This window comes from Rhinolophus ferrumequinum, chromosome 19, assembly GCF_004115265.2.
Source record: "Rhinolophus ferrumequinum isolate MPI-CBG mRhiFer1 chromosome 19, mRhiFer1_v1.p, whole genome shotgun sequence".
NCBI lineage: Eukaryota > Metazoa > Chordata > Mammalia > Chiroptera > Rhinolophidae > Rhinolophus > Rhinolophus ferrumequinum.
The window spans coordinates 41,285,111-41,302,980 of NC_046302.1; the positions used below are offsets into that span (position 1 = coordinate 41,285,111).

At 50.0% G+C, this 17,870-nt stretch overlaps 1 protein-coding gene across 4 annotated transcripts in view; it reads left to right on the forward strand.

The window, feature by feature from the left end:
- MAPK4 (mitogen-activated protein kinase 4) overlaps positions 1-17,870 on the forward strand; it is a 133,763-nt gene that overhangs the window by 77,227 nt on the left and 38,666 nt on the right. For 3 of the 4 annotated variants that reach the window (XM_033087324.1, XM_033087323.1, XM_033087327.1), the window contains exon 2: positions 12,166-13,786. In XM_033087324.1, the coding sequence (XP_032943215.1) occupies positions 13,241-13,786 (546 nt within the window). In that variant the 5' untranslated portion in view covers positions 12,166-13,240. The remainder of the gene's footprint in view (positions 1-12,165; positions 13,787-17,870) is intronic. The other variant, XM_033087325.1, reaches the window with a different exon arrangement.

Genomic DNA, 17,870 nt, shown 5'->3' on the forward strand with positions numbered 1-17,870 from the left:
CCTGCTCTCCCAACGTGGACCCAGACCTTGTCTCGTATCATCAGAATTCTGAGTGTTAGATGTCTCACTGATGCAGAAGCATAAGCGTGTCTGCATCCCTGTGAGTCATTTCCTGTCTTGGTTACACCTCAATAGACAGCGGTGTCTCTTGCTCCTGGCCTTATGGGGTCCAGCTCTCCTTAGACAAAATGAAACGGGAGCTTTGCTTAGGCCGCAAACACTGGCTCAGCCCCTAAGAGGCTGGGCACTGCACTTGGCACCAGCCCTGCACGTTCTCAGTGGGGACAGGGACCCAGTCATGGTCCCCTACTTCCTCCACCCCCAGAGGCAGCCTGGCTCCCAGCTCTGCTCTCAGTGAAGGGACAGGATTCCAGTTGGGAAGACTGGTAGCTGCTGCCGCATGGTCCATGTGTCACTTTTGTTTATTTTTTTCCTGATACAGAATAATTAATTATTGGAGGAGGAAGAGCTGCTCCTTTGCAGCTAGCTGGTCTTGGCCATGCACAGCTCTCTGCCAGCTGGGCCAGGATCCCTTTGCTCATTTGATGGAAGGAGGCTGGGTGATCAATCGACAAGGTCATCCCGAGGCCCAAGAAAAGCCTGGAAGGGCCTGTTCCAAAACAAACAAACAAACAAAAACAGCAGCCTGGGCACTCTGCAAAGCCTGGACTCTGACTCTCTGAATGACCTTGGAAGAGTCATTTCCTTTTTCTTGGCCTTCGTTTCCTCATCGGGCAGTAGAAGGAGGGTTGGTTTCTACTACAGTTAATATGAACTGTCCTGGCACTGATCTGATACCTGAAGGCCAGGATGGTCATCTTTCTCCAAGTGGACTCAAAACCAGCTAAGAATGCACATGCCAGCTGGCAGGAAACCAGCGTCACCATGTAGGTTTCGGTTCTTTGCGTCATCTAAGAACCCCCGGGTTGGGGAGGGGCAGGTTTTTCCGTCCATTGCCCACCTCCCTGGTTCCTCTTCCTCGATTGCTTTCTTTTCCAACCTTCTCCCACTCCCCTCATAGGCAGTGGAGCCATCTGTCTTCTTCAGGGAGCTCATAATCTGAAGGTGGATCACTTCCTTCCTCCTGCTTCCATGTCCAGTGGGATTTGATGCCTCCCACGGAGCCCTGACCATCAAGACGTAAGAGGCTTACCTGTGTGTAGAATCCCTCACAGGCTTGCCTGGGATTCATTATTTCTAAGAGCCACTCCCTGGATCTCTCTGGCTAGCGCGAGGAGGAAAGTGAAAAACCAAGAACCGAATAGCACACGTTGCCTCTCCAATGGGTCATGTTCCTATGATGCAATCTCTGTAGCATTTGGTTCCGACTCTCAGGGTCTAAAAACCTTTCAGTGAAGAAGGTGCTCACACGGAGAGAAGAGAGAGGGCTTTGACTCACGGTGGCAGAGTTCAGTAAGTGAGAAGAGCAATGGCCTCGCCGAAATGGATTTGGTTGGCATCTTAGTCAGTTTGGGCTGCTGTAAAAAAGTGCCATCGACTGGGTGGCATATAAATAACAGAAACGTATTTTGTACGGTTCTGGAAGTTGGGAAGTCCGAGGTCAGAGCGCCAGGTCAGGTTCTGGTGAGAGCCCTCCTCTGGTTTGCTGATGGCTGACTGTTCATGTACCCTCACGTAGCAGAGAGAGGGAAAGAGAGCTCTCAAGGCTGCCTAGTACCAGGGCACTAATCCCAATCAGGAGGGCTCCATCCTCATTACCTAGTTAGATAGGGATCAGTTAGCCTAAGTCCCCCAATCCTACCCCCCACCAAGAAAGAAAAGGGGGACTCAATGGATGTGTGTAATGGCTGGTGGAGCCAATACTCACCTCTTCGCACGTGGAGGAGTGTGAAGGTCCGAGCCTGAGGAGTGAGACAGGGCAGCCTCCCAACCCCCTAGAAGGCCAGCTACCATCGCCGTGGAAATTGTGAATTTAGTATAATTGGATAGTGGTCATGACTTAGCTCTAATTTGTGCTTTCTGCTTTGGAAAGTACTTCCACATTGTCAGCCTCTGTTCTTAACCCCATGGGTACGTTGGGGCAGTGTGGTTATTCCCACTTCACGGATTTGAAACTCCTTGTCCGAGAGCGCCCAGTGGCAGAACTAGAACCCAGGCCTCCTGGCTCCCAGCCCACAGCTTTCTTCTTCAGCTGTGACAGCCCTCTGGGGTCCAGGGATTGTTGCTGTCACCTGAGCTGTTGAAATACCACTTCTGTCATTTGCGAACGGGGAGGTGCAGTTGCCGGGACAGGGACATTTTTTCGGCCCTACGAATGATTTCTTTATACCTCTGAGCACAACCCCTGTCAATGATTAGCCTCCATGGGAATAATAGGAGGTAGCCGTGCGCACACTTGCTGGATAATGAGCCAGGCAACTGGGTGAGAAGCAGGGATGGTGAAAGGAAGTCAAGGACTCGATGAAATTTAAAGGGACTGAATGCAGAATTAGAATCAGACGAGACCTGTGAAATTCTCACATCTCGTTGGCATCTCTCACAGGGAGGAAAGAAGCAAGTACACTGTATTACAAATTGGAGTTTTTGCACAATGCTCTGGAGCGAGGTGCTTCCCAGAACGGGTTTGTTCTGCCCACATTCTCCCCATTCAGGGAATTTATTATTGAGGAGAGGTTAGGAATTAGGCACTGGGGCTGTAGTGACGCAGACGACGGAGTCCCTCGGCTCACGGGGGTCCTTTCCAGCCAAACACTGAAGACAAGCCATTGAAACTGAAACAAAGAGGGAGAAAAGTGACATCAGATGGCGAGGACAGGGGGACACAGCCTGACAGGTAAGCTAGTTTGGGGAGAGAAAGGAGCATCCGGGGAGGCTTCTTGGATGAAAGGGCATTTAAACGTAGACCTAAAGAATGAGTGAGAATTAGCAGGGGAAGAGGAGGGCGAACAACATGTGTGTCAGCTCAGAGGCAGGGGAGAACAGGACATTCTCAGCGACAGAAAGACATTGTGTATGGGTGGTGCAGAGAGTCGAGGAAACCATGACATCCGAGGCTGAAGTTCAGAGGGGCAGTCAGTTCCCAAAATGAACTCAGGGAGCAAAGTACATCCCTTTCCAAGGAACTGGGAAAATCAGAAACACAAAAGCAGGTACCGAAGCGTGAGGAGGACGGGGTGGTGGGGGGCCCCCGAAACAGGAAGCCCCTGCAGGAGATGACAGATGCACTCTTCCTGGAACCAAGGCGGGATTGGGAGCTGTGCGCCTATTTGCTGGGTAATGTCTAGTGTGCCATCTTGAGGAAGTCACTCCAAGTCGGCAAAATGGAAGGGCAAGGAGGAGACAGACAGGTTTCTCTTGTGCACGAGGCACGTGCTGTGTTCATTCACTTAGGGGAACAGATCAGTGCTGTGAAACCGCCGGTCAGTGCTGTGAAACTTCATCATTGTTGGTGTGCGTGACCATGCCCAGCACACAGCAGGCCCTCAATAAATGCCAGCAGAGTAAGCCTGTGCCTGGGGGACAAGGCAAGAGCCCCGTTGTAGCACTGGGAGTGAGAGGTCGGAGAGAGCCATGCCGTGGATACAAGTAGGCTCCTCCCTGAGTGTCAGCGCCAGGCGATGGGCACAGGCTCTGGGGATGCTGTTTGAGATGAATTCTGGTTTCCCTGTTCATCGGGAAAGAGGGTGCAAAACAGGTCCCTAGTCATACATCCCTAGTGATACAAATTTGCCACTTCTGGTCTAAAAGCAAGATAACTCAATACTGTATCCTTTAGCTCTAAACCTGGGATCTTTCTGTGTCCCTGCCATGGGCTGACCCTGCAAGGAGGAAGTAAGTGGTTCCATGGACGGGCCCCAAAGTTCAGCAGCAAAGCTCAGGTCTGAACACTGAGCACCTCAAATCTCAGCGACTTTGTGCTTTGCCACGACGGGCTCACTGAAAGGAACCTCTCCATTCAGGGAAGGCATAGGGGCCTGTGGGCACCGGGGAGTGGGTACTAAAGCAAGTGAAGGAGACATTAAAGATGCGGGCTCTGCCTGAGACGCTGAGCCCCTGGCTGAGATTCTGCCCTTTAGAGCACAATGCAAACAAAGCAGGCCCCAAAGGGGGCTTCACCTTACTTAGCCACTGAAGTCATAACCGTCCTGATCTACCTTTTGAAAGTGGCCAACATCTTCTGCAATCGATCCCAGGCTTCCTTCCTTAAAAGGGGGAGAATGAGAAGTTTCTCCTTGAACCCCCAAAAGTCAAATGTACAAGTCTTCTAAAATCCAAAAGATTTAACTACTGGTATGCACACACCCCCTCACACACTTGTGATCCGGAAGTCGGACACCCAGGCCCCAACCTAGGCAGGTGCAGCCTGTGCAGCCCTGTCTGTTCCCATGGCGACCGGCACCCACTCTTCACGCGCAGGGACCCAGACTGCTCTATCTCCCCAGTTTTGCACCGACATGGGCATGGAGCTTCAGTGAGGCCGCCGGAATTTCTGTCTGTGCTATTTCGGTGTTGATGGGAGGCCTGGAAGTCTTTGTTCTCCCTGGCTGGTTATATAATTTTCAGGAGAAAAGGCAGAGCAAAGACTCAACTGAACTCTCCCAGAGTTTGCTTTCTGGGGAGGAGGTAACACCCCATCCCCACCCCAGGGCCGGACGTTCCTTCTGCTCACTTTTTCTTTCAGCCCTCAGTATCCCTCCTCTCACCCCCTCACGGTGAGATCAAAACAACTGGGTTCCCTTCCTGTTTCTTACTGGGCAGCGTCCCCACCAGCATGTTCTGGAAGAAACCGTATAAGGAAAACAAGCCAGAGCGGGTGGCATCACTGCTTCGCAGGGACGTTTCGACCTTTGCACATCCCAGGGGAGGGTGCTTGCTGGGGCCTGGGGATCAGTGGCTCCCTGCTGGAGACATATTTATTTTAGACTAAGCAGTGCTTTTGGCTTGGGTCAGTTGCTGCTCTGCCAGCTGGTGTGTGAAGGGTTACCCAGGACCTCGGCTGGGAGAGGTACTGGGCCGGAGAGGCACAGGGCATAGGAAGTGCAGCCTGAGCACATTAGGAGCGGCCATCTGCCCACGCACCTGGGCTTCCGCAAAGAGAAAGGGCTTCCTGGCAGGGGCAGGTTACTTCACATGAACTCCTCCTCCCTTCAGCTCACTTCCTGGGTGGAGGGAGGGGTACTTCGTTTCAAAAGCTGAAAGACCATAGTTGTTTCTTCTAATCCCTGGGAGCACGGCTGCTGCCTCCGAGGGTAAACGCAGCTGAGTCTCAAGGCTGACTGACAGTCCAAGGTAACACAATGATAACGGCCTCGGGACCAACATTTCCTTCCTTGGCGAGGAAATGCCTTCCAGTCAGTGCTCTTTTTGAGCCTGTGTGGCATCTTCGCGGGGACCCTCTCCCTCACCCCCCACCCACTCTGGGAGATTCTAAAGCTTTCTTTTCTAGACCTCAGGGACACATTTTTCATTTCTGTTTCCATTTGGGTCATACTTTGTCACAATTAAAATCTTATGCAAACATGTAGCCATTCCTGTCTCCACTGGTATTTATTTATTGAGTCCGTCCTATATGCCAAATACTGGGCTAGGCCCTGGGGCTACATCAGTGAAACAAAGAGGGATAAGGTACCTCCCTTCCCCGAGGTTCTGTCTGGCTCTAGAATCTGATGAGATCCGAGCTAGGTAAGACCCAGGACCCCGGCCCAAGGACCTTCCACGGTCTCAGGCCAAGTTTGCCTCTTTGCCATCTTGGAAACATCAAGAACTGCAGGTCTCCAAGCCCCTCCTCTCCATTAGTTATCTTCTGCTATGTAAAAAATACCCCCCCAATTTAGTGGCTTAAACAGTGTTTTTTGTCACATAAAAACTTTTCTGTGGGTCAGGAATCCGGGCATGGCTTAGCCAGATGCCTGTGACACAGAGTTTCTGGTAAGACTCAGTTGGGCTGTAGTCCTCTCAAGAGTTACCTCGGGGAAGATCTGCTTCCAGAACTCAGATGGGTCTCCCCACAGGGCTGCCTCATGACATGGCGTCTGGCTTCCCCAGGAGTGATCACCCAACATGGAAGCCACAGTCTGTTAATAACCCAATCTCAGAAGTGACATCCCATTACTTCTGCCATCTTCTGTTCCTGAGAAGTGAGTCAGTAAGTCCAGCACACTCTTAAGGAGAGTGGCTTATGAGTGGGAAACCAGGAGGGGAGACTCTTCGGTAGCTATCGTAGGAGCTGCCTTCCACATCCTCCAGGAGCCTTCTCTGATTTGCCTAGTCCTAACGCCTGCTCCACTTGCGGTGGGAATCATGTCGTTAGCTCCTGACTATTCTTGCTTCTGTAATTATTATCCTCTGTAGGAATAGAAGCTCCTTGAGGTCAGGAGGTCAGGTCTATGTGTCGTACATCTCTTTATTTCCCACTTAGATCAACCATGCACCTAGCTAGTTACTGTCATTAGACAATCAGATTCAAGTTAAAAACAAAATAAGACCCAGTAAAAATGTCTTAACCATTGGGCTTACGATCTCACTTGGCGAGAAAGCTGGAGGTAGGCATTTCCAGGCTTGGCTCAGCTACTCAACAAGGCCCTCGGCTCATCTGCCAACTACAAGGAGCTGGCCTTTGTCCCCAGGCTTGTCCCCATGTGGTCTCAAGGTGCCTGCTGCAGCACCAACCCCACTTCCTCCCACAACTACATTCAAACACAGGGAGCAGAGGAGGAAAACATTTTCCCTAAAGCCCCCAGTGGACTTTCCTTTCAAGCTTATTGTCCAGAAGTGGATCAAATGACTACCCTCAAACCAACCACTGCCAAAGGGGGATTGAATTACCACAATTGCTTGACTCATGGCCCTCAATAGCAATAGGTGTGGGAGATACGACTGGCCCCTAGGATTTTGGAAATACGTAAGGCTGTCACACAACCAGGAAGTGCTGCTGGCATTGAGCGAGTTGGGACCAGGGCTGCTAAACTTTAAACCATAGTACACTGTACAACTCCACGAAATAAATAACTCTTTTTCTCAGATGCCAGTACTGTCTCTACTGGAAACTGCTGGTTTAGATCAGTGATTATCAACCAAGGATGATTTTTGCCTCCTCTACTGGTGATAGTTTTCAATCTTTAGAGACATTTTGGTTGTCACAACTGGGGGATGCTACTGGCATCTAGTAGGTAGAGGCCAGGGAGTCTGCTGAATATTCTACAAGGTACAGAACAGCCATGCAGCTAAGAATGATCTGGTTCAAAATATCAATCGTGCCGAGGTTCAGAAACCCTGGTTTCAACCCACATGACTCATCCCTGAGTTGGGCTCAACAGCTCGATGACTGACCCAGACCTGGTTTCAGTTTGACCAGAGGAAGTGGGAATGGTTCCTGGGTCGGTAGCCAGTGTCAGCTTGTAGGGCCTTTGTGAGTTAGCCAGCTGGGCGAATGGTCAGCTCAGCTCCTTCTAGGATGGCCAGTCCCTGCAGCCACAGACTCTGGTATATTTGAGGTTTACAGTCGGATAGCAGTGTTATGGTTGTTTGAACTTGGTGGGTTTTTTCCCCTACACTCTTAATCTCATTTAGACATTCTTGTTCTCAGTTTGTCTTTTCATGAAGTGAGCTTATTAACCGTGGCCTCCACACTGGGGCTGAACACAGGCTGAAAAGTGGGTACTTCTTACTTTATTTAAGCACAAGGTATGCCTACCCCAAACTTGTCCTTCACTAGGCCCAGGAAGTCCCTCTGAGCCGACGGTGAGAACCACCTATGTCTGCTCAGATCATGTGTTTCGGTGATGAGAAGTGTGGGCTTTGGAGTTAGACAGGCCTGAGTTTACATTGCAGATTCATCACCAACTAGTGGTGTGACTTCTGGCAAGTCACTTCCCTCTAAACGCTTCATGGGAGAACGAGGATGACCTCAGAGGGTTCTTCTGAGACCCAATGGAAATAATGAGGCCCAGCCCTTGGCCCACGGTAAACCTTCAGGTAGAATACTTACCCCATCTTCATCATGTCGTCTTTGCCACCTCTCCAGAAAGCCTCTGTTAAAATGCAAGTGGGATTTAGGAGTGAGGGACGTCAACAGTGCCAGAGAATCACAGAACCAGAAGGAGGTAGCTTGTGGAAAGTATAGAGCTGGGCCCTGAGTCCAGGAAACCGACAGGTGAGCTTAACTAAACCTGAGGTGGGGTTCCAAACTCAGGGTGCCTCCCTGGGTGTGCCAGGGGCCAGACCTGGGGTAGTGCGACCGTGAGGGGCAACAGGAGGACTGAGTCTGGGAGGGAGGAGACAGGGACAAGAGCTGGCAACGGGCTTGGGTCACAACGCTCTTCAGTGCTTCCTCTGCAACGAGCTAGAGGGTGTTCCTACACAACCTAGAGCAGGAATGGCAAGCTACAGCCCCCTGGCCAAATGCAGCCCTCTGTCTATTTTTGTAAGGAAAGTTTGATTGAAATGCAGCCATGCCCTTTGTTTGGGTATTGTCTACGGCTGCTTTTGTGCTACAAAGTCAGGGCTGAGTAGTTGCCACAGAGACTGTCTGCCCTGCAAAGTCTAAGATATTTATTCTCTGTCCCTTTATAGAAAAAATGTGCCGATCTCTGGTCTCCATAGTCTCTAGTGAGTAGGATCCCTAGCCTTAGCGGCAGACGGACTGGACTGTGACGTGACTGTTGCCCCTGGAATCATGCACTGTACAGCCTGTTCGACTGCAAACAACAGCCCTGCCTGAGAAGGACTTCCTACAAGTTTTGGGGTACTCAGGAGAAGAAAGAAAGCAGCGTCTGTGAAATGTCAGCACCTCACTGGGGGGTCCATAATTCCTGCTGAAAGTCAACAGCATGAGGTTTGGGAGGATCTGATCGGGGAGGAGGTGGGTCTAAATTTAGACTTTCCAAAGCTGCTTTGTAAACCAGAGGCCCAGGAATCCGAGAAAGGGACCGTTGGCACACTCCATCTCGTCTCTGGTTTGCCTCCACATATTAAAAGGTTGGATGTGTGACAGGATAATTGATTGGATTCAAATAAGATAATGCTGGCGAATCAGTGAGAAATCAGTGGAGAGATGAAGCTCCACTGTTCGGAGCCCTGGGGTAGATATTTCTACTTCTGTGGGTTTTTTTATGACGTTTACCATGGAATTGTGGGAGCCTGAGCTTCCCTTGCAAGAGTGATGTGCATCCTTCTTGCTGGGTGTTACTTAAGCACAGCTGAACTGATGACTTTTCCTTCTCAAGGTGAAAGCCAATTCCCTGGTTTGAAATCCCACTTGTCATTCAGAGTAGCTCTGAGCCCCAGCTCCAAATGGAGAATGATTGGGCTTCATGCCAAGAGCTGCCGTACTTACTTCTCTGCCCAGGTGCGTATACCCAGATGCCAAGTCTGCCCGTCCCCGGGACCAATGGGCCCCTGCCTCTGGGTATATGACACAACAAGTGAACCACTCATCTGAAACTTCTTAGGTGCACAGAAGACTTCTTAGGTGTTTCATAATCAGTCCATCTGTGGAGAAAGACAAAGGGTTGACAGTAGAGATTATAGAGAAATTATGGAGAGAAACTTAGAAAATAAAGAGTTTTGAGAAGAGATGAAAACAGTAAAGTCAAATGGGAACAGAGAAATGGTCAGACGAGGGCTGCCGGGTTAGTGTTGAAATTCTAAGAGAGGCAGCATCTAAACAGAAGACAATACTAAGAGGGTTGAAGCTCAGAAATTTGGTTTGTCCGAGTGGTGGGGGCTTGTTGTGAGAAGAGTCCTGTTGAACAAGCAGCAAGCATAGGAAGCGGGGGCTGAGTGTCTAGGAGGTGTGGGCATCACAGTTAGGAGACGTCACTCGTGTTCCTCGGGTACTTCCAACCTACAGTTATTTTCTAAGTGCTACTCTGTGCCCTGGACTTACGCTTGAAGTCTAGTTGGGAGATGTACATGCGTAAAAAGTTCAACAGCAGCCCCGATTAGCATATGGTAAGCATCGAAATACAGCATACACACGGACGCTGCAGAGTTTAGAAAGGGGACATGTCACTGAGGACTGGAATGGATACATCAGAGAGGAAGTGAGACGTCATCTGGATTCTGAACGATGGGCCGGATTTCAACAAGTGGGGAGGAAAGAGGAGAACATTTCAGAAACTGGGAAGGTGCAAGCAAAGAGGCAAGGCAGGAATTGAAAGAGCATATTTAGAGGTCCTTGAGGAAGGGGGGGTGGCTGGATCGGGACTTCACAAGGGGCCGTGGTACCTGCCCACTGAACCTGACAGCGTGTTAAGGAAGATCCCTGACACACACACACACACACACACACACACACACACACACACGCAGGGGAGAGAGTCCCTCCCCTCTGTGAGAGGGAAAGGGAAGAGTTTTAAAAATAAATCAAGCACCTCTTAATTATTCACAGATTATCTGCATTGCAGCTGATGTCAAACAAATCCTGCTTTCGCCTTGCGGGTGATATCATCTCCTCTCTGCTTAGGCGCTCATTCCCGGCTCTGTTTACAACCCTGTGAGATCTAGAAAGGGAAGAAGGCTTAAGCCTCTCCTCATAAAGCAAAATATATAATTGCCTCTGTTTGCTGTGCCCTTGGGAACCAGAGCAGGCCTATGGTAGAAAGTGAAAGAAGCTCCAGTTTCTGTACCTGACCTGAGCAGCAGGAGTCAGAGGAGGGATGGCATGGGGCATTGGGATGGCTCCTTTGTTCTCCTGAATTAGGATTCCAGGAGTGGGTGGTCCCAGCACTGTCTCTAACTGGCTAGGATTCCTCAAACAGAGTGAAAAGACACTCATTTATCATCTCATCAAATGTTTATTGACCTTGTCTGTGCTAGAAGCACTGAGCTGGTGTTCTCTGAATCCTAGTACCCTCATGTGCAAAGTGAGAGCTTGGACTAGAATCATTGTCTCTCAGTGGGGGTGCTGGCATTTGAGGGTGAGTGTCGGTTATTCATTGATGGGGATGGTTAGCAAATCTGACCCTGCCCGTTAAAATCCAGTAGTGACACCTCCTCAAATGAGCCAGGGGAGCAGGACCATCCCCATGAGGACCATTGGACTTGTTTGTTATGATTGCTTCCCAGTCTGAGATTCTGCAAGTTGATGATTATTTTGCTGCTGGGCCCAATAAAAACACACAGATTTTTGAAAATACACAGTTGAAGATTTGATGAAACACCAGAATAGTAGATACACCTTATTCAAGTGTAAGAGAATTTTCAGCAACGGCAATGATAGGTAACATCTGTTAAGCCATTACTAAGTTCCAGACCCTTGGCAAATTTCTTGCATTAGAAGTTTTTAGAGAGAATCTGATTATTTACTATTTCGGGTCATCTGTGTCCTCTAATTTGCCTTCTTAATTTCAGAGCAGTGACTTTTGTTTTGTTTTATTTATCATTTGCTGAGTTGTAGCGTTCAGATATGAAAGTATCTCCACTGGAGACCCTACACAGTATGATGAGAATTAAGAAGCAGCCCTGGCTAGATTCACTCCTTTGTGTTGGATATAGTGTTTGTTCTCTGTGTGTCCATGGACTTAATAAGCTTATAAAACTTGCCACTTCCTTAGAAGGTATGATATTAGTGCCTTTACTTCAGAGGTCTGAATTTACATTGTGAGTTTTGCCGATTTTTCTTCCCATTTAGGTCCTATGCCTGTAATTTGCATCAGCAGCCACCAGGGGGCAGTCAGGATTGGCTTTGACCCAGTGCATTGAAGAGCTAGTTCCCATCATCAAAAAGAATACACTTCACCACGCCAGTCCTGGTGTTGCACTAAGAAGTCTGTGCCCTGTTTTGCTGGGCAGAGAGTCCCTTTATTAGGGTAGCAATATAATTTCCTTGTAATTTGGTATGTGTGTTTATACCACCTGTGTGGAAAGCAAGAGATGCAATTGTAATTAAATCTCAGTGCATGGCAAATTCCCTATTAAAGTATTCAAAGACATTTGCAAAAGAAGGAAGGAAAGGGATCCAAGTGGAAAAACAAGATTGTTGATCCTTTATTTTCTGTCTGCAACTAGGTACATTTTACTTTCACCCTTCCCAGCTAGTGATGTGTGTATTTGGAGAGCATTAGGAATAAGTTTCACAAAGGTCAGAGCTGATCATTCCCACCCACAATTTGTGAATGTTAACCTTTCGGGGAACAGGCATTTACATAAAAGGCACACCATTTGATGATCTTATCAAATCAATCCATCTTCTCTGTCTTCCAGGGGAGCGCTGCACACAGCAGGAGGGGTGGCTGGGCCATGCAAGGCCTGGAATCCCCTGAGCAAGCAGTGTTTCAGCTGGCTGGACAGATCAAATAACACTTGGGCTGGTTAACAAAAGACACGCAAGTGGGAAGGTGTTGGAAGCCAGAGTGTGGAAATTTACCCAACGTTTTCTTTGACAGAGAAGGAGACTCGGTCTGCAAGATGCCACATTTCTGCAGCCTCTCTGAGTCTAGCAGAATACAGTCTCTTTCACAGTGGTGTGGATGAGAGGGTGACAGGATGTTGCCCCCATCTGAAGCCTCCAGAGGATTCCGGCCTGGCAGCTGAGCTCCCCTCAGACTTGGGACTTCAAGTGTTACTTTGTGGAGAACTCATGGAAGGTGCTTGGGTTGCTCCAGCTTTCTTCACTGATGCTCACCATCCTGGTTTTGTGTTGCAGAATCTAAGGTGAGCTGATAAAAAGAGGGGCCAGCAGAGGTAGAAAGAAGCCCCTAGAAGCCTCCGGAATCCATTATTGGGATCCCTTCCTTCTGCTCAGGACACAGAGAGCAGCTACCAAGCTGTCAGAGGCTGTGATACAACTGAGCTTTGGACCATCATCAGTAAGGAAACACAGCTCAGTAGCAGCTCCTCATTTCAGCCAGAAGGAACTTCTTTTAACAAAAGGATTTAAAGGGGAGAGTTTCTGCGCCTTTTCTTTGTAGTCCATTATGATGGAAAACTTTATGCTCACATAGATAATGAGACTGGGTTTTTCTTTCCAAGATGCTATATTTGAAAGAAGCATGAGCTATTCTAAGTGTGGAGGAGGACTTGGGATATGCAAGAGTTGGTGGACATCCCTCTCCATGCAGGTTAAGAAAACAGTGTGAGCTCCAACTTCTGCAGCTCAGCAAGCATGGACGTGTGCCACTCTTGTCTCCAGAGAGCTGGTGGCAGTGACATCACCACGAGAAAAAGCATCCCTCCGCTTTGGGACTTGACAGAATGAAGTGTGCTGGGGAGGCCACTCACCGGGACTTGGGCTTTCCCTCCGTCCCACGGGCAGCCCCTGAGCACCCCTGAGCCAACCATGGCCGAAAAGGGCGACTGCATCGCCAGTGTCTACGGGTATGACCTCGGTGGGCGCTTTGTTGACTTTCAACCCTTGGGCTTCGGTGTCAACGGGCTGGTGCTGTCAGCCGTGGACAGCAGAACCTGCCGCAAGGTGGCTGTGAAGAAGGTCACCCTGAGTGACTCCCGCAGCATGAAGCACGCACTCCGGGAGGTCAAGATCATCCGGCGTCTGGACCATGACAACATCGTGAAGGTGTACGAGGTGCTGGGGCCCCAGGGTGCCGACCTGCAGGGCGAGCTGTTCAAGTTCAGCGTGGCCTACATCGTCCAGGAGTACATGGAGACCGACCTGGCCCGCCTGCTAGAGCAGGGCACGCTGACGGAAGAGCACGCCAAGCTGTTCATGTACCAGCTGCTCCGCGGCCTCAAGTACATCCACTCGGCCAATGTGCTACACAGAGACCTGAAGCCGGCCAACATCTTCATCAGCACGGAGGACCTTGTGCTCAAGATCGGGGACTTCGGGTTGGCGAGGATCGTGGACCAGCATTATTCGCACAAGGTATGTGTGGCCGGAATGGCTGGCGGGGAGGCCCATGGAATCCTTAAGAATGCTCAGTGTACAAGAGGGAATTCCTAGCTCCTTGGGAATCGGGGGACTGGGGTCAGTCTCTGGGGCAGGCTGGAGGGTGCTGGAAAGGTCACGCTTCTGAAAAGTTGTTGTCGGGGGGAAGGAGGTATCTGGTTCTTAGTCTTGGCCCTGCCACGTGGCCATGACCTGTAACCCTAGGCTAGATAAGAGAGGGTTGGCCTAGATGAGCTCTAAGATTTCTTCCAGCTCTAAACGCTATGGCTTTCAAATTGTGTGCTTGGTGGATTTCCCTCTGGCATCCTCTCACCCCTGCTGTCCACCTAACCACCTCCTCTCCCTGCTTCCTGCTCAGGACTCCTGATGAAGCTTCCCACCATACCAGCCTTACACGCCAGTTCCTCTTGCCCCCTCCTCCCATCAAAGCTGACCAACTCTGTCCCGTCCTCTCTGTCAGTGAGTGGACAAGGGGCACGATCAGCTAATCTGATCAACTCATCCTCCACGTCCATTATCCAGAGAAGGGCTCAGCTCTCCAGGGCCCCGGTGCCCTGGCTCCTCAGTATGATACTAAAGCTATGGGTGTCTGGATGGTGCTACTGGGACAGCGTGTGGTAGGTGGCTAAATGCTCCACCCTCTGCAGAGATCAGAGACGACCCAGCCATGCTGGTGGACATGCTGACACTCCTTCTCCAGGCCCTAGACCCCTTCTTACCGAATCCACGGTTCCCTTCCAGGGCTGGGAGGTTCTTAAATTCTATCCCTCTCCCCCCAGCCCCCGGTCCCTGCCACTTCAGCAGAGCCTGTAAGCACCTCAGCCTGAGCACATATCACCAGGCACCCCTCAGCAGAGCTGGGCTCGAGTGTCATTTCCAACCTCCTGCCAAACCCTTTATGCCATGAATTTTTATTAGACTAACAACATTCCCTAGGTGCACCATAAACTGTTGTCAGCCAAGGGGCTGGGGTGGTTAATGAAAGGGGAGGGTAGCTGACCTTGAACATGCTTCAGCGCCCTTTTTGCTGCAGTCAGAAGGTCACAGATGCACAGACAGTCACTGACCTGTCTGGTGCAGCTGCAGTGGGACGGTGTCTAGGGCAGGGGGAGGCAGGGCTCCCTGTCCCCCCCTCACTGGCTGGAACTTGGACTCTGGCCCAGATTTCAGAGCCCAAATCAGCTCAGCTGTCTCCAGCTCCTTGGTGCCACCTTAACCATGAGTTTGCCCTCTGCCCGCCTCCTGCAGCCAGGCCATCTGTCAAAACTGACAGCCAACTCTGTAGGCAGGAATGTCCATGTAAAACAAAACAAATAAACAAACAAAAACAATGTCATCCTGTCTTCCTATTGCCCTGTGCTTGTTTTTATGTTCTCTTCTAAGGAGCAATGACTCCAAACAATTGAACCAAAGGTTTTAACTCAGATCAGTTTTTATTTGGTGATAAGAGAATCCATGATACCCTTATTTCTGAGATGCATAAAACCACCTTCTGAATAGGAATAAACCAGTACCTCGGGAATAAAGGTAAGACCTTCTTTGCTGACAGGGTCTGACGAAGTGAAGTATTACAGGGAAAGTGCTCAGAACAGCACCTAGAAAGCCTCCAGGAAAGTCAGGGAAGGCGGTTTGTTGGGGAAAAGATTGGCTGTAGTCATACTTCCTAGGAGGTGCGCGGTGTGAGGAAGTGACGTTGTGTGAAGACGCAGGGGTCTGGGCTGCCATCTGACGGGGCTAGCTTGGGACATGGACGCGCCCCCTCTGGGAGCCTCCGTCTCCCCATCTTTGACAAGGATGAAATACGTGCCCTGTCTGCCCCACTGGTCTGAAGTGCAGCGTGAATGTGAAGCCCCTTGGAAAGTAGTAAGGACCTCATCCTTTCATTTCATGAGTGTCTGCTGAGCACACGCCGGGTATAGGCCCAGTGCTGGGAGCCGGGGAAGGGACCCAGGTTCACCAGGCAGGACGCCACTTCTCTGATTGGGACTTTCATTTTCCTGCTGCGGAGACATTTAGATGCTCTGACTTACTCTTCTTGGGCTCTCTTCAATAAAATCAACTGTTGGAGGTTTTTGAAAAATCATTGGAGCCAGTTACGAACCCAGTAGGTGTTCACATCAGCTCTGTGTTTGGCAGGCAGCCCCCGCCCCCACCTGCATCCTCCCTCATATACCTTCTGCTTCTAGCTTCCTCCCTTCTCTTCCCTGAGTGATGATGAAGAGTTTTGTATTTGGTGCTTTTATTTATCCCATGTGCATTTAAATCAGTTCTCGTTTAATCCTCACAATGCTGGGAGGCATCTAGGGTAAACGGTCCATTTTAAAACAGAGAGAACTGGCTTTCTCAAGATTGGCTGATGGTGGCGGAAGGGGTACTAGAACTTGGGCCGTCTTGCATCTTGATGTGTGGTCGTTCCATACGCCATCTCTTTCACGAAGGCCTTCTGGCTCCCCAGTGGGAAGTAATCTTTCCTTCCTCTGAATTTCCATGTCGCTTTTTCCCCATCTCCTAGCCCAGATCTTCTAGCACCAACCATTATGTCTTATGGGTGTTGCTGTCTGTGTCTTTTGTACCCTCCTCGGCTGGGAGCCCCTTGGGTCCTTGTGGGCCATCTTGTGTTCTTCGTGGTTCCCCCAGGGAGTCTCATCACTGTGCCTGAGACATGGCCCAGTTGATTTTGTTGGCTGTCTAGTGATTTGCCACTACATTAAAGACAGGGAGCCAGTTGAGTTCTTGACTCCATGTGATTGGAAGGTTTGCCTCTCAGAAAGAGAGCACAAAATTCTTCCAGCCAATGGACTGGTTGGAGTAAGACATATGCATGTACTCTCCCTGGTGTGCATGGAAAGATGACACCTACATGCAAACTGCTCTAAACTTGACCCCTCCTAAAATGTTATGGATCCTGCGTTCACCTTGAAAAGGTCAGGCTCACATGGACTGCAGCTCGCCCCTGTGTGTAAGTTAGATAAAAGGTACCCCTTTCTTCAGGCTGATTCAGCTCAGGGCGGGAACAGATGTCGTGATTCATCTGGGGGCTGGACCCGGCTCCTTGGCCAAGCACAACACACCCCGCAGTATGCAGCTGGGTTCACTCTCCTCATTGTGACTTCCTCATAGATGGACAGTAAGGCTCCTCCACTTTCACATCCTGTCACCCAGCACAGGGCCTGGCACGGGGTAGGCACCCATTGTGTTTGTTTGGTGAAAAAGGTGCCAAAGTGAACAACCTTCTATAATAAGCAGCCGGTAGCACTGGGGCTCCAATCACAGTCAGGGAGCATTCTGGGTACAGGTGCCCCTGCCACACCACCCCGAGCGGTCTTGGTCTTTGTGAGATCCAGAGGACAACCAAAGGCCCCAGTAGCCCACACTGTCAGGGAGATGGCACTGGGTGGCAGTGGGGGTGCTCTGATGGCTCTCTCTCAACGGAGGTGTGTGGGGAATACTTGTCTCTGTGTCATTATTACTCACCTCACTAATTGCATGTCTTCAGGCAAGCCCTTTTCCTCGTGTACCTTATTCCTAGAAGAAGAGATATGGAAGAAGACCTCACAATCATCCTGTTCATTCCCTTCACTTCACAGATGATAAGACTGGGGTCTAGAAAGGAAAAGAGACCCGCTCAAGGTCACACGATGAGTGGCTGAGCCAAGAGTACAACACCCGTGTTTCAACTTCATGGCTACTGTTTTTTCTGAGCCTCTCTTTTCAACTGTCTTGTCTACCAAATGGGATCATCCTTCCTATTCTGCTTATTTCATAGGGTTCTTGGTAGAGTCAAATCAAAGTGGGGATGTCAAAATGTTGTCAGATGTGAGCTCAAATCACTAACAGAACAATATTCCCAATGATAATACCAGACAGACACCCCGACATCAGTTTCTCTTCCACTGAGATGAAACCAACTCCTGATGTGATGGCCAAAGTCCTGAGGCCCTGCCTAAAAGGTGCTTCCCAGCCTGTGGTCCTGTTAGGGACCCTTTTCTGCCTGCCTTCTTGGCAGACCTGCTAATTAGTTCCTCATTATTTGTGTTGAGAAGAGGCGGATGAAGGGTCG